Source organism: Strigops habroptila, chromosome 6 (genome assembly GCF_004027225.2).
Source record: "Strigops habroptila isolate Jane chromosome 6, bStrHab1.2.pri, whole genome shotgun sequence".
NCBI classification, from domain to species: domain Eukaryota; kingdom Metazoa; phylum Chordata; class Aves; order Psittaciformes; family Psittacidae; genus Strigops; species Strigops habroptila.
In genome coordinates, this window is record NC_044282.2 from 34945959 (window position 1) to 34962685 (window position 16727).

The following is a 16727-nucleotide window of genomic DNA, read 5'->3' on the forward strand; positions in this document are numbered from 1 at the left end:
GCCTGAAAGGATATAACTATTCAGAGAAAGCTTTCTCCAAATAGGTAGAACCCACCTACCTCTGTCCAAATGGACCTACGTATGGACTGTGTGGATGCTTTCAGGGGGTTTCTGGTGAAATCCCACTGGTTTGGCACTTCACCAAAGGTTAATAAGTGACTTAAGCTGGACATGCTAGGTGCGTCTGTGCATCCCTCACAGACATAGCCATACCTATTGATTAGGCACCTTAACTGAGTTAGAAAATACAATTAACTTAGTTTTTATTGAATGTTGGTGACTGACTATTTGCTATTGATAATATATCCTTTACTTGTGCTAGATAACTGTGAGAGGCTTCATGCATTCTGAAACCAGTGGTGGCATTGTTCTTTAAAATGGGGAAACATAAGCAACATGAATGAGTCTCATATCCATTAGAAGAAGAGCATAGAAAAAATCCAGAAGCAATTCTTTATCATCTTCCTGATTTGCAGCATCTGGGCTGAGTCATTAGACAAAGTGCCCCTCAGAAAGAACTAAAGAAACTTCCAATCTATTACTTTTGGGTTCTGTCACAAATACAAATTTTCAGGCAACTGGCGATTATCTTTCTCTTCTACTTAAATCTTTTCTTTCCGTGCTACCAGAAGGAGCTTTTACAGAGGAACATGCTAAGCATGTCTGCAAGTAAATACTGAGTGAATTTGACAAGTATTATGTATCTGTCAAAACACAAAAGAGAGTTTTTGCAGTCTGGATTTTACTTTTTGCACATTTTGAGCAAGATATACATATTCAAATATTTTTCTATTGCTTTTGAATAAGACTTGTTTACTGTACATTTGAATCTCATCTTTTTTATTTGTGTACAGAGGATTTTTCAAACACTGGAGGGCTAGATAAGAAAAAGATTTTCTCCTATGAATGACAAGTGCTGACATGAAGCAGAAGAAATGCCTGCAGTTCCTTTTACCGTAGAGTAGTTACCCATGGCTCCATTGGCATCACATGGAACTAACAAACTGTCATAAAAATAGAATGCTAGTTTTCTCTTTTAAAGAAAATACTGAATTACAACTAAGCAAACACTAAACCATGTGTTACTCTCTCCACAGATTCCTTATATTGTTTCTTACATACCTTAAGTGTGTCATTATTGACTAGTCTTTGTTAATCATTAATAATGATTGATGCTAAGTACTTTAGACCTCATTTATCATTGTATTTCTAATTTTTCTCTCTGATGGTTTAATTGACCTGTCCTTTCTAATAGATTTCCAAAACCTCATTTACCGCTTTTTATTAAATATTACCTCATACTAGATTGTTTTATGTTTCTGGAAGATTATATGAAGTATTGGTATGAAAATGTTTTAATCAATGCAAAAAAATATTTTATGAGGAAGCAAAAATTTCCAGAATCATGCAACTGATTTTTAATTGCCTGAAAACATGTCCTGTTCATTTTAATAACATACGAAGTTGGTTTCGTTACTGCAAGAACATTATTTAATAGAATTATGGAAAATAATTAAATACAATTAACTTTTAAAATACAAGTCCTCTAATACACTGTTGTATTTGCAGCTGTATGCCAGGATTCACTGGAAAGAACTGTGAGGAAGTAATTGACTACTGCAGGCTGCTCAGCATCAACTGTCTGAATGAAGGATTGTGTCTTAATATAATTGGAGGATTCAGTGTAAGTAATTTAATACATGTTAAACTAATTCAGTGCTCCAAAGTATAAAAGCTTCAGACAAGCAGAACTTCAAATGCATTCATTACTCTTAAGAGACAAGAGGGAGATACATTTATGTGTTTTATTTATTTAAATCAATAACATAAGGACAATTCACTTGGGTAATATGGATTTTTTTTATTACTTTTTTACTGAGAGCATGTTTTGTATTGTATCAACTAAGAGAACTGAAAAGTATTTTTATAGGGAAAATTACATATATATATCTCTAGCTCTATAATTGTGGTCCAGTGCCAATCCACACAAATGAGAATTACAGTCTTTAAAAATATATTGCTTGAATTGAGAACATCTGTTGCCATTGTTTTGACCATAATCAAATTAGCAATTTAAACATAAACACATTTAAACTTAATACAAACTTAGAAGTTTGATGATAAAACTGCAGTGCAGCGAGGTTAATTCAAACTGATAATTTGAAAAAGAAGGTAATTCTGCTTGTTCTAACATCCATCATGTACCAAGATTCTCCTGGTCATAGCTTGTCAGAAGAGAGGAAAGAGTAGTTTCTCCAACAGCAATAATTGGGAACGGCATAAAGATTACTCTAAACAACAGCTCATTCTGCATATAACAGGAGATGATTACATAATCACAGAATGGTTGAGGTTAGAAAGGACCCTGGAGGTCATCTTGTCCACCAGTCTACACAAGCAGGGCCATCTACAGCCATTTATCCAGTCCTAACCCACTTACCTGTTTGGGTGTCCAGACAAAATGCATTAGGATTACTGTTACTCCTTGCTTCCTGGGGTAGGAAGAAGTCTCCTGTGTAAGGGAAGGAGAACTGGAATCGAGGGTGACAGCAAGGCCGTCAGGGACAATATCTTCACCAACAAAGGGCACACAATCCCTCAATACCCACAGCAGATCCACAGACTCAGCCAAAAGTCCAGTGATCACCAAACAAGTCTGTAGTGATTTGCAGCCAAGCTGAGAAGTCAGCTGATAAGGATCAGCAATGTACAAAGCTGGATACGTGCATACTGACATAATAGCCCTGGAAAGGATCTAGTGCCTGAGCTTAAATGCAGCTCATGTGTAAATGAATGAAAATGTAGATGGCTCAGAGGTGAGTTCTGTTTTCACAGTAGGGTGATCTGAGGTGACAGTGCTGGGCCACATCAAAGCTGACCTTGAACACAGGCAGTTATATCTGTGAGAGAGGGGAAAGAGGTCACCAAGGAAGAGTGCAGTGAAAGGTGAATGTAGTCTGGTCAGGGCAGTTAGAGCCTGTTGATGCTTTCAGCGTCCTGACAGTTTCTCTGAATATTTCTTGCATGTAATTATTCATTAAATCTATATTTTATTGCTTTTCTTGTAGTCGCAAAAGCTAAAGAGGTGTTGATGTTTTCTCCACAATGCTTTCCACAATGTTGAAAACCATTTCCACAGTTGAAAATCATTGTCATTTTACTTTCAGTTTGTGGTGTGGCATCTTTATTTGTAAGATAAGCAGTTGTACCTCAGTTGTAGGTTAAATTCTCTGTGAAGAGACACAAATAACTAAGGATTCTGTCCAGCCATTTTTTTTGCTTCTCTTTGTTGTAAGTTTCTTGATCGTAATTCATATTTTCCCCACAGTAAATACCTTTTTCAGTGCTATCAGGAAATCAAATACTGATGAGTAATTTGAGAATTCCAGCTAAGAGAAATTTGGCTGTTACTTTTTTTTTTTTTTTTAACAAAAGTGGCACTAAGCAGTCCATCTAAAAAAAAACAAAAACACCCCCCCCAAAACAAACAACCACCTCAAAAAACCCCAAACCAACAACCGCCCCCAACAAAGTGATTTTTGAAAAATTCAGGTGCTGAATCTTAAAATCTAATTCGAAAATTATTTTTGTTTTAGAAGTAATCGCTAGTTAAGTTTCAGAAAGTAGGAAATACTTAGAATTGAAACAGTATAGTTTCTTTTTTCAGTATTGCTGGAACAGTTACTGACAGGATTTCTTGATCACTAACTGATATTAATTATAAATAAACGTGATATTAATAGTTACTCTGCTTACATTTATTGTATTTGGTAATTTACTGTTTCTAAAATTATTTCTGCCTCTATTAAGAAATCCCTCTAATGTATGTTAGGCTTATGCTAGATAGTAATGCTAAGTTATAGGAAGTATTTACTGATGATGCTGTTGTTTCAGAGAAACATCAGAATTGTTGCTTCTTAGGAAACAGAGCTTCTTGCATTTCATATTCTTATATTTAATATTTTTATATCTCAATTCTCATTTGTTATATTTCAGGGTACAGCTCTACTAGTAACAATTTCCTTTGTTCTTTACATGGTTGCCCATCATCTTGGGAACCAAAATCATGATGTATATATTAAGATAAGATTTATCATTAGAAAAACAGTGTGTAGTTGTGTAATTAATTCCTGTTAACATAGCTTAATGCAAACAGATCACATCAGACAAAGCAGATTTAATGGGATAACCTGACAGATAGTGATGGAGAAATATTTTCTGCTGCAATTTACTCATTAAGCAAAATAAATCATTTAATGGAGCAAGTTCAACTCTTAAGGAAAAAAAAATCTAGATCTTGATGACACTTCAGTGGGTATAGCCAATCAGTCAGCTGTATTGACACAGGTTGTTTTGTATCCAGATAGTTGAATGTTCCGCTTTTTGTAGCACACACGCCACACATCCCTCACCCCATCCAGCTGAAGCAGACGGTAGATAGCACCATTTGCATGTCACGGCCAACTGCCGAGATGACTGTAAAAGACCTAGAATTCTGCCTAAGATACATTTTGGATTTTATTTTCAAAATTAGAAAAAATTCAAACTGATAGAAATACTATCACTGTATTACTGGGCTTACAGGCTTGAAAATTTGTGAAGCAGTTATTCTAGTTTTAAAATTAGAAAACTTTTTTGTACACTTTATTAAATTAAGTAAAAACTGAGTGAATAGTCGAAGAGGAAAATAATTATGAATTGGGAATTATTGTCCCCTATGAGTGTTTTTAGTGGACCTCACATCAAGCCAGTCCATGGGCTATCAGTTTTCCGCAGAAGAAAAACAAAGGAACAGTTATATTTAGAATATTTAACTCTGGGTGCCAGAAAATGTTGAAACCGCTTTAGCAAGGACATGCTAACAGTATTGTGCATAGTTTTGTGCAGCTGCTTCTCCTGTGCACTACTGATTATACCACGAGCATTTTCAAAAACAGCTAGATAATAAAATACGGTGCAGTGCAATGTATTAGCAATTTTCCATCAGATCAGTGCCAGGTCACATCTGTCCTGTTCTAGTGAAAAACTTCCAACAGACATAAAGTTTCATGAGGATCTGCTACTGTGGGGTTCAAAATCCAGAATCACCACAGGCTGAAGGCTGGAAAAATTAGGTGAATTGCTTCTAGCAGTCTATGCAGCACCCTCATTCTTCTGAATTAAAAGGTTGGGAAAAGGATTATATTTCCCAGTTTCCATGAATAGTCAAAACATAAAAAACTCAACTCACTTTATCTGGGCTCTGTAGATACAACATTTACTTTTTTAGCTAGTTTCTAAAATACAGAAAGGTAAGATTGCAGCCTTGCCTCAGTTTAAGAAATCTGGGTTTCACTTAGACAGGTAACAAATACAGTGTTTGAACGTTACAGATCTTCCTCTTTCAAAAAATACTGCTATGTGAAATTATATTATTGATTATTGATTTGTCAGTTATTGCAAGAACCCTGCTATTGAATTTCCCCTGTTTCCATCTGCAATGTTGGAATCACTTTTAAACATCTTTGTAGAAGAAAATATAATACAGGTCCTTTGTCTTCAATACCTGTCACATAGGAAAGATTTTAATTAATACTATCCTGATTTGGCAACTTCACTTCCACCTACTCGGTATTAAAAGACAGAGGCCGCTGTTTTAAGGAAAATTTTAAGTTAAAACAGGTTTAATATAAACCATACTTCTGCAGTTACTGACGTGTGAACCTATTGCAGTTTCCAGCAGAAGTTTATTCAATAAAAATATTCATCTAAATTATTTTGACAATGTGATAATCTGCTTCTTAAATATTTATTTTTTAAAAAGATCTGTCTTACAGAAGCACATTTCAATAGGCATTTCTATTTTCATGGCAACGCTTTATTTTTCTTCAGTGGATTTTGTAGATGAAAAGACTCTTCTTAATTTTCAGGTCGTAGTATTTTCTCAGTGCTTTTAATGTGAATGTCTTAACCAGTTTATGGCTGTGGGCGTCTGTTATCTTTACATGAAGACAGGGAAAAGACAAAGGACAGCTGTCAGGGAAGAAAGAGCTGTTGTTTCTTTTGTGCTAAACGTATTGGTTCTGTATGCTAACGACCTGCGGGGGCATGCAGTGGTTTGGGTAGAGTTCTGCCAGTGAATTAGAATGACTCCAGCAAAGCCTCTGGCACAAGGAGATGGAGCAGTAAAAGCAGGTAAAGAGGGTATACAAACAAGGAATCACCTGGGGATGTAAAGCATTCCTTTAGGTTCCAAGTGGGAATCAGGTACTCAACTATTTATCCACAGGAAGTGGCTTAGATCAAGGCAAAAGAATAATCTCTGTTTAAGATCACCTGTCTTTTCCCCGAATCATTATTATTAAAGTAAATAAAACCAAACAACCAACAAAACCAAAGATACTGAAAGAATGTATTATATAAATATAGTGTAAATTATGAGGATAACAGAACTGTCAATTACTAAATTTTGGAAGCCTGAAAAGAAGTGCAGTTTCTAAAACACAAGAGTGGGAAAGTAGAGGGTGTAAGACTGTCAAGTTTCTGGCGGCAGACCAGCTGTATTTACTTTCTAGGGAGAAACCATTGAATTGCATAAAATTTACAGAATTCACAGGCTAGTTATGAATACCTACAGAAGAGGGCATTTGAGGGAGAAGAATGTGCAGCCCTGCTGAGTTGCAAGCAGGAGATTTGGAATAGCTGTACACTCTTCCATGTTTCTGCTCTGCCATACACTTCTTATGGGAGGGCATGCAGAGTGAAAATGCAGGGTGTAAAAGTGCTCATTCGTAGCTTTTTTTTGCGTAACAGCCCAACAGCCCCTTACTGTGTTACAAGCAACTGTCTTTCAACTTACATGGTCTGCATGGTGTACCCAAGTCTATGTTGTCAAACTCCCATCATCCTGACAAGCCACTGATTCATGCAAGATTATGTGCTTACAAGCTAACAAAGGAATTGAGTTATATAGACAAAAAAATAAAGCTAAAAGATGAAGTGAAGGCAATGCCATTGTAAGGTACATTTCCATTTGCCTGCACTATACTTGAGACAGGGACTAAGAAAATTATATATATTGCCTGAATAGCAGGGCTGAGTTGGCAAGCAAATAAACACTAGAGCAGCGTTAAAGAAAGAGACAGCAATCTGTGTTATCCTTCTGGGTTTTACAATTATTGTTGGCCATTTAAAGCAAGTGTTAAAATTTTCTCTGAAAAGCTGTACTCAACACTTGAACATGAAATTTTATGTTGGAATCATTGTCAATGGATGTCCTGGTGCCTTCCAAAAGAGCAGCAGGAATTGCTGCTGATTTCTGGCTGGTGTTCATACAGTGCAGAGGAAATAGATTATGCTCTTAAGGGGAAGTGAAGCTAGGCAAAAAGGAGTAATGGTTTTAATTTCCATAAGTAATTTTCAGGATATGTGTTCTGTAACCATCAGGTGTTTGTATATGCCTGGTGAACACTGATTAATGAAAACATATACCAACATGCATACCTTTCAGAGAATTGTTCCCCAGTTACTAAGTTTTTGCTTTTTTTATATGGACATGCATTTAATAGTGTATATTAAATAGTATGATCACTGTAACAGCATAGAAAAATTAATATAATGGAAAAGATTGGCACCTAAAATTTGCCCTGCAGATGGCTCTCTGGCTGTTCATGTTATATGTGTTTGATCCTTTTCCACATGACCATATATCAAAGCCATAGCTGTTGTATCTGGAGTTTAGTGGTGAACCTGAGATATTTCAACAACAGGGTGTGAACCAAGAGGATATATGGTTGATAAAGTAAAATTGGGAGCACAGATGAGTAATTGATAACCCCATGGATCACACCTTTGTAGTTGAAGTGGAAAAAAAAACCAACACCAAAAGCCAGCAAATATGTGCTGCCTGAAGATGATCATGTTCTCTGGCAAGAAGAGACTTGTATACTAACCCAAAGAACTGTCTTCACCAAAGCCAGTGTGATCCTTATGGGTGGATGAGGGAAAGAGGAGGGAACCTCTCGTTCTCCTGTTTTTTTCCCCCATGTTAGAAAGCTGGAATGCAGTATGCATTCAAAAGAACTTGTGCAGAAATTAGTTAGGCAGACAAAGCTCCAAGTTTCATCCCTAACCAGATGAGGTTCGCCCTTGTGGGTGCAGAACCAGACCTGTCAGCCAGCTGTCAGGCTGGGAATCAATCTGCTGCTTTTCAGAAGAGTGGCAAGCAGTGCCAAGCCCTGCAGACGTGTTGTACACCCTGCACCAGCCTGAACAGCCTTTGTGGAATCTCTGCTGCTGCTGCTCCCCTTTACCACTTTGTAAGTTCTTCCCTGAGAAGCCACTCTCAGTCCTCATTCTGTTTGATAATACTTTATCCACAGAAGTCTGGCTGAATTTATAACCCAAAGTAAAGCATCTCTATGCAGAATTAGCAACAATCTCCAGGATTGAGCTACATCTGCTTAGATCTCGTAGCCCTGACAAGGCCTCAGACTTGCTCTTAGAGCAGCCATTTGTATGTATTGCATGAGAGGAGAAGTAAGTTCTAGGTAACATACCCAGAATTAAAAGGAAGGATAGCTGAGAGAAAACATTACCTTGTTTAACAAATGCAGAATGCAGTTCTTTCTTTACCAAAAAGCCACTAGGGCTCTTTTAAAGCCCTTTGCACTGTATCAATCAACATTTGTTTTCTGAGTATAAAAAAGCCGTAGGGAAACAAATATTTAATACGTTTGGCATACTATATATTAAAGCAGTTGTTTGGAGTGATAAAATTGTTATGAATATTTATAACAGCTCTACTAGCAATGCTGGAAGTAGTGAAAATTGGCACTGCAAAATCTACTGCTCTCAGGTGCAACTTTTATACTTACAAACAACATATAAACTAGATTATTGTCATTTTCCTTAAAAAGAATACCTAGTCTCTCCTACTGGTTTCTCCCCATGAACCATCTGAGCAATATAATCTCATCTCTGTGAAGTGACTTTGCAACTATCATTAATTCTAGTGATGTGTCTCCTGTATTTGTCCTTCCAGCTGACTATTCAAACAGCAGTAGTTCAAAGTCAGATACTTCTATTATGGTCTAGTTTTGCACAGGTTAATTAGTCCATTTTCTTCCACACAGTAACAGTAATTCCACTGAAGAGTTCATGTTAATTTTAAAATGTCCTATACAGTTCTGTGCTTCTTCGGTATTTAATTTGAACTTCGTCAAAACAACCTTTTCCTGCTTTTCTTATTCTGTTGAAATAAACAGCATCAAAGCACCCTAGGTACTTTCCATACATGCTGTACTTCTGAGCAGTACAGAAGTTAGTAAACATTAGAAATCTTCAAGTAATTTCCTTCTTTTAGAAATTTTAGAAATTTAGTAATTTAGAAATCTTCAAATAATCTACAAGTAAAAACTACATATTCTGCTTTCCAAGAGTTAAATAAAAAATATTTAAAGCTCTGATCATGTAATACCTTTATACCTATGTATCTTTATACATGTATCTTAATTGAGCTACTTGAGTAGATTATAATTACATATAAGTAGACAGTAAAATGCACCAAAATAACCAATAAGAACTACTTTTTTTTCTTTTTTAAACAAAACTTCTGAGATGACATAGTCATTTTAACCCATTGTCAGTAAAAAAAAACATAAGCGGGCAAAAATAATGAAAATTAAATACACAAAGTTGATAAATATTACAGTGAAAGACATACTACATGATTGATAGGTCTGAAATACTGTTTTTTATTGATAAAATGCAGTGCTGTTCCTATGCATTGTATGCAGAGGAAAAATGATTAGATTATTTTGAGATGGAGAGAGAGAAAATACGAGACAATAGGAATGGAAAGACAAAAAAAGCACCTCACGAATTTCAAGGAGAAAGGAAAAATAATCTCAAGAAAACAGTGTTCACGTAAGAATACTAGCAGTATTTCTTACTAATTTTGTACTGTAAAATACTTGCTATATCAAAGACCATATTACCTATAGCTCAGATGCTTCTGTTTCATATGGAATGACATGAAATCTATAAAGGAGATGAAAGCCTGTACCTGGGTGGAGTGTCATGTTCATTAAAAATGGGCTGTATGCAAAAATAAGTGTCTGTGATGCACTTCCATGTTGTAGAAAGACACTCTACTACCTCGCTGGTGGGGGGGGGGGGGTGAGGAGCAGAAAAGGCCTTGACTCTGTGTAAGCACTGCTCAGCAATTACTAAAACATCTCTGTGTTACTGTTACCAGCACAAACCCAAAACATAGCCCCACAGTAGCTACTATGAAGAAAATTAACTCTATCCCAGCCAAAACCAGCACATCACACTAGCTGAGTTGTAATTACTTTCAAGAGAATCAGTTAAAATCAAGCCTGTGCTCAAGTTTAAACCACTTCTCAAGGTTACAGAAATTGCCCACATCTCTTCTTTTCTGACTAATTTACCTAATAAGGAGCTGGCCCCTTGAGATAAGGAGGATTGCTGTAGGAAGATTCCATAGAGGTTCAGCCAGCCAACTCAGCACTGAGTATTTCTGAAGTGTGTAACTTACAATAAAATTCTTCAATCTGTTTATTAGTGCCAGTAAGATCAGACACACATACTCCATGTGCTGCTTAAGTTTTGTGGTGCCTTCAGCAGCTGTTTCCAGTACTGCTCAGTAATTTCCTAGTACATGCTACAGCTTCTTGCTGATTAATTTTCATCCTTCAGTATCTGCCCTATCTTCATCTACTACCAAACACTCAAAATATGCACATTCTTAGTTTTCCTTTCTAGTTTATAATTAAATATTGATAAAATTTAAGTGTTTTATAAAGTGATGAGAGGCAGCACATGCTCAAACTACACAAAAATCAAGTTCACCTTCCTCGTCTCTATAGGAGATGTGCATGGATAGAATTCTACTTCATCAAAAGCCAGGGGAATACTGGTCACTATAAAAAAAACTAATTTCTGTTTTCTCCCCATATGTAAACCTGAAAAAGGAAAGAATATAATCTCTGTAAAAATGAATTAATTAATTCAAGAGACACTGTTTTTCTGCACAGACCCCTAAAGAGTTTTACCTGAAATCAGGGATTCATGTGAATGAGCATATGGTGTTAGAGATCATAGAATCATAAGATGGCTTGGGTTGGAAGGAACTTTTAAAGGTCATATAGTCCAACTCCCTGCAATGGGCAGGCAGGTTTTCAACTAGATCAGGTTGCTCAGGGCCCCGTCCAACCTGACCTTGAGCACTTCCATCTACCACATTACTGGGCAGCCTGTGCCAGTGTTTCACCACCTTCATTGTAAAAAATTTCTTCCATGTATCTAGTCTGAATGTATGCTCTTCTAGTTCAAAACCATTACCTCATCTTACCGTTTTATCTATTAAAATATCCCCATCTTTCTTATAAGACCCCGTTAAGTATTGAAAGGCCACAGTAAGGTCTCCCCAGAGTCTTCTCCAGGCTGAACAGCCCTAACTCTCAGCCTTCTCTCAGAGGAGAGGTGCTTAGTCCGTCTGATAATTTTTGTGGCCCTGCTCTGGACCTGCTCCAACAAGTCCGTGTCTTTCTGGTGCTGAGGGCTCCAGAGCTGGATGCAGTACTCCAGATGGGGTTTCATCAGAGAAGAGGGGCAAAATCGTCTCCCTCGACCTGCTGGACATGATTCTTTTTATGAATCACTGTAATCAGAAGATGATAAAGGTTAGCTTCATCTAATAATGGCTTGTATTAGAAAAAGTATAGCCAGCAGATCAAGTCTGCTCAGCACTTGCAAAGCCGCCCCTAGAGTACTGTGTGAGCTTTTGGGATTCGGTGAACAAACAAAAAGAAAGACCAAAAAAGATTGGAACCATCAACATTGTGAAAAGGTTGCAGCACATGATATATGAAGAAAAGCTGAAGGATCTGAGTTTGGTTAGCCTTGAAACAAAAAGCTGAATGGGAATATAATTCTTCAGCTCCCTATTGAGTGATCACAGCCAAGACAGAGCCAAACTTTTCTCAGAAGTGCACAGCAATCGAGTGAGAGGCAACTGGCACAAGTTGCAATAAGGGAAATTCTGACTAACTAAGAAGAAGAAATTGTTTATAATATATTGCGACTGCAATTAAGTCCTGGAGCAAGTGACACAGAAAGGCTGTGGAATTGCTGTCCTTGGATATGCTCAAGACAAGGTCCTCAGTAACCAGCTTGGATTTTAAAGCTGAACTGCTCTAAGCAAGGAGTAGGACTATATGACATTCAGAGGTCTCTCTCAACCTATATTATTGTAGGAATCTGTGAAGGTAAAATATATTGACATACAGAAAAAATAATATTTTTATAGATTTGTTCAGGGAAGCTCTTGTATACTGAATGACAAAGGTAGGCATTGCCATAGATACAGCTACCTAAAACATGCCATGTTGTTTTTACATTTTTATAGTAGTGTCGAAGTTAACCAAACATAACATCAGGGACAAGGTCGGTTTATTGGCAGTGGCAGGTGTTTCTGGAGATTGAACGGAATGGAATTGGGAAGTAGCAGAATCATGTGTGGGTGTTGTCAAACACAGAGATGCAGGGATTGGGAATTCAGAAAATAAAAACTAAGGAATATAAAGCCTCTGAAGAACGTTAAGTTTTTCCAGGCCCTGAGAACGTAAGTCACACTAATGCTGTTGCATATGATGTTCTTTTTACGTGTGGGTCACTCAAGAGATGACAGCCCACTTTAGCTGTCAGCTGTTTCATTAGTTCAAGTCAGAGTTTCACAATGTGGGATTCCCGTTACTGCAGTTCTCTTAAAGTCTTCTTCACTTGGCCACCTGAATAGTGTTCATTTTTACAAAAGATGTATATCAGGGGATCAGAGATCACTGTAATGAGAATGTTAAGAAGACTGAATTGCTGGGCAAATTTTTAAAACAAAACTTTACTGAATTAATAAAGAGCATACTTAATAGTTTTTACATGTTAGCCATTCACACTACACTTACATACTGTTATTCTGCAATACTTACAATCTAAATAATCTGTGATTATACAATACTATGGAGCTGGTGCCATATAGTTATTCGTCATGGCTCTGGTCCTTGGTCATTCTTGCTTCCAAAGTCAAGGCAATCTGTCTTATGAGCAATTTCATGAGAGAAGTCATTATTGAAGTGAGCTTGTTTTCCTTTTGCTGCGCTCTTCCTCTTCATGTTTGACATTTCATGCTTTTTTACCCCCTCCCTCCCTTAAAAAAGTGGGTTTCCTCTTCTGATACTGCTTGCCTTGGGGCTTTTTTGTGTCTTGCCTGTCATTCTTCTTCTGTATTCAACACTATGTCCTGCCTATTTTCCATGCCTTAAGCTAATCTCCTCCTTTGGCAACATTTTGTTAGTTACATCATGTGCAACTACACCCTTGTGCATCCCTTTGCTGGTCACATTGTACACATGTGAAATGCTTACACGTTTTGGCTGGCTACACCCTCACGAAGTTCTAAAATATTTTTATGCTACTGCTGGCTATGCTGTTTTATTGCCCTTATAATTGGATTCAAGGCAAGCTATTAATTATATCCTTACCAGAGCATTTGTAATTTATAGGTTTCACGGGACTCTTTTGAGAAGTTAATCTATTAAGCTTGTATTCTAAGAGAATATTTTCAATGTCTTTTTTTTTTTGTTTCTAGTTATAACTAGTGTCATCTTTTTTTTTTTTTTTTTTAATGGTGCTTTTTGGCCCTTGAAGGATATTGAAGTAAAAAGACTCTGCCAACATGTTTCTGTCATAATAATGCTTCTGTCATAATAATGGAATAATGATGTAACATATTTGTTCCTATGTTTTAGTTCATTTTTTTTGTAAATGAAACTCTTTGCCTCAGTGAGTCATGATTGTATTATCATTGTTCCAAAACAAAAGATATGTAATGTGTGAAGACTACCAAAGATTTCTCAACTACTCCAGAAATACATTTTTTTCTTAAAGGAGCAGCTCTAGTTTGAATCTTCCCCTTTCCTCTGCAGAAATTAGTTTTATTTATTTTAGTTAACAGATAGGGTCAGAATGTATAACGGAACCCCCATATTATGTTTTGTCATGACTGGTTGGCCTCTGTGTTTGTCTTGCAGGCTGTGTTAATATCACTGCTTGGTTTCTCCTTAAACTCAAAGCTTTTTAAATCTTTTTTGCATACTCAGTTCTTCTGTTCCTGCAGGCAGCTCCATCCCTTAGAACCAGTAATTATCTTGCCTTTTCTTCCTGCTTGTGTACCCTCTTTTCCCACACTTTTTCAACAGACATGGTACGTGAGTTCTGACTCTTTAAACTGTTTTATCATCTACAAATACAGGCATGTTGAGTAGTCTCGGCTGGATATAACACTGCATTCTGCTGTACTTTTATTCAGTAGTAAAATACAAGACTAATTCGTACAAACTTTGACATTAAATTTTAATTTTGTGTTTTCTCAGTGGTTGTTCTGTTGTTGTTTGTATGTTTGTTATATCTAGTGCCTTTGTGCACCTGGATGGACAGGAGAATTTTGCCAATTTGCTGAAAATGCATGTTTAATTTACCCAAATAGTTGTTCTGGTGGAGCAACTTGCATCGATATGAGCCAACTGGGAGAGCAACCTTTGTTTCAGTGTTTGTGTCCTCATAATTTCACAGGTAAGGTATATACAAATCATGTAGAAGTTTGTAATTTCATTTCTGTTTAAATATTCAATACAGGAATGCTGAATTTTCAAAAATAAGGAATAGAGAAGTGTTTGGAGGAGTAATCACATCTCTTTGCATTTTCTGCCCTCTGCTGTGATGTCTGCAAAATTTAAATAAAACTTACAGGTTTACTTCTGAAGCTTCCAATCAAGGTTATAATAAGAATAGACATAGATTAAGCTTCAGTTTAAGAGACTTAAGTGTACGTCTGCATGTAGAAGTTCTGCATGTGAGCTAGATGTCTGTCATCTCATTATAGTTCCTGAAGATGAAATCAGTGGAGTCCAGGAAGGTTGTTAGTTTGTATCAACCTGTATTTGTTCAGGTAACTCTACTTTTCTGAGAGCTGAATCCCACTTTGTATTTTAATTCTGTGGTTGGCCACCAATGATTTATGCAACTTAATTTGGGGTGGAGTTAAATGATTCACTTTCACATGACTTTAGAAGTCTATAAAGTAATGTGAGACCTAGTAAACAAGTCTTCGAAGCTCTATTTATCATCAGTGAGTAAGCGTTTTCAGAGGGGAATTAGGACCACCTTTATTGGATATTTGCTAGTGGTAGAAACATTTTCTTCAGAAGTGTTACTCTTTCAATTGGCTACAGAAGAAGCTTAGAAAAGTAGTTTAGATTAACCAGATTGGGTTTTATTTGACAAGGAAAACAATTTCTAGTTTTTCCTCCAGTCTTACCCTTTAAATAGAACCTCATTTAGGTTGGATTCTACAATCCTTCACCAATCTTTGCATAGAAAGGGTACTGAAAGAGGAGCATTGAATGTGATTCACTCCAGCTTTAGGTAACATTAAGGAAACGGGTATTAGCCATAAGTATATAAATTTAAAGATAAGTGCCAAAAAAGATTTACCAGAATTTAAAAGAATAACCAATTAAAAGATAGAAACTTAATTACCTGAAGAATGAAAATTAGATTAATCTAAAAGAATGCTAGTATTTATAAAGAGAAAATTGACTTGAGCTGCTATTGAGATAGATAGAAATTATAGAATCATATCCCAGAGAGTTGTAAGTATCAGCTTCCTTTTTCACTTCCACCTTATCACCTCTAAGATCTTCTTTCTTCAAACTAATCTTCAGTTACTTTTTATTGGTGCAACAGCTAAAAGTATGGATTTGTTAATAAAAATAATGTTCAACTACAATGCTTCAAGGCTTTTGACATAATAGTAAGGTCTCTACTGTACGGCATAATCATCAAACAAAAGTCTGACAGACTACAGTAAATGGCAATAAATACATACAATTTATACAATTTAACCTTACTAAACACTGAGTTATGACTGAGTTCAAGTGGAATTGACTTCAGGGTTCAGGGAAATCTTAATGTAAAGTCAAGATTTTTTCCTATGTGGGATATCACTGCAGGAGGTTCTTTATATTGTAATAGATGTATTTTGGTTTTCACTTCTATTTTTTAAATAATAAGTTTCTTCTTCAATCTTGTTCCATAGCATTTTTCGTTTATACCTGTTTGTTGTTTCATTTATGTGTTTGGGAAGGGAGAGAAGGAAGGATACTGCAGTGGCAAATTTGGCATGTTTACTTGACTCTGAATGAAATAGCATCTGCAACCAGAAAGGCTAGTGCAGTTTCACATGTGATTGTTCTTAATTGTGTTTATAAATTATACACACTACAGCTGCAGCCTTTGCATTAACATTTAAATCATATTTGCAGTAGACATCTTAGGGAAAAGAAATATGACATGGTGTAACATTGTCAGCTGTGAATAGCAGAACTTGATTTAAAAAAGCAGTAACAAAAATTCCTTTTTGTTACATACTCTTAAATGAAACCTTGTAGAAGCTTAGCTTCTACAATCACAATAAAAATGTGATTTTAAACTGCATTTCTTATTTCTGTTTATATGTAAAATACGTTTTGGATAGTTGATACAGAAAAATATCTGAAAAAAAATCTGTGGTCAGTTTAAATGGTCAAAAGAGACAATAAAAAGGTTATAAAGTATAGTTATTTTTCTTGAATAGATGTTACAGCTTTTGTACTTTTGACCTCCTTCTA

The 16727-nt window shown here is 36.2% G+C and overlaps 1 protein-coding gene across 1 annotated transcript in view; it reads left to right on the plus strand.

The window, feature by feature from the left end:
- The window catches only part of EYS (eyes shut homolog), a 797046-nt gene that overhangs the window by 62725 nt on the left and 717594 nt on the right, over positions 1 to 16727 (plus strand). The window contains exons 5-6 of the mRNA XM_030490420.1: positions 1570 to 1684; positions 14472 to 14631. Of these exons, the coding sequence (XP_030346280.1) occupies positions 1570 to 1684; positions 14472 to 14631 (275 nt within the window). The remainder of the gene's footprint in view (positions 1 to 1569; positions 1685 to 14471; positions 14632 to 16727) is intronic.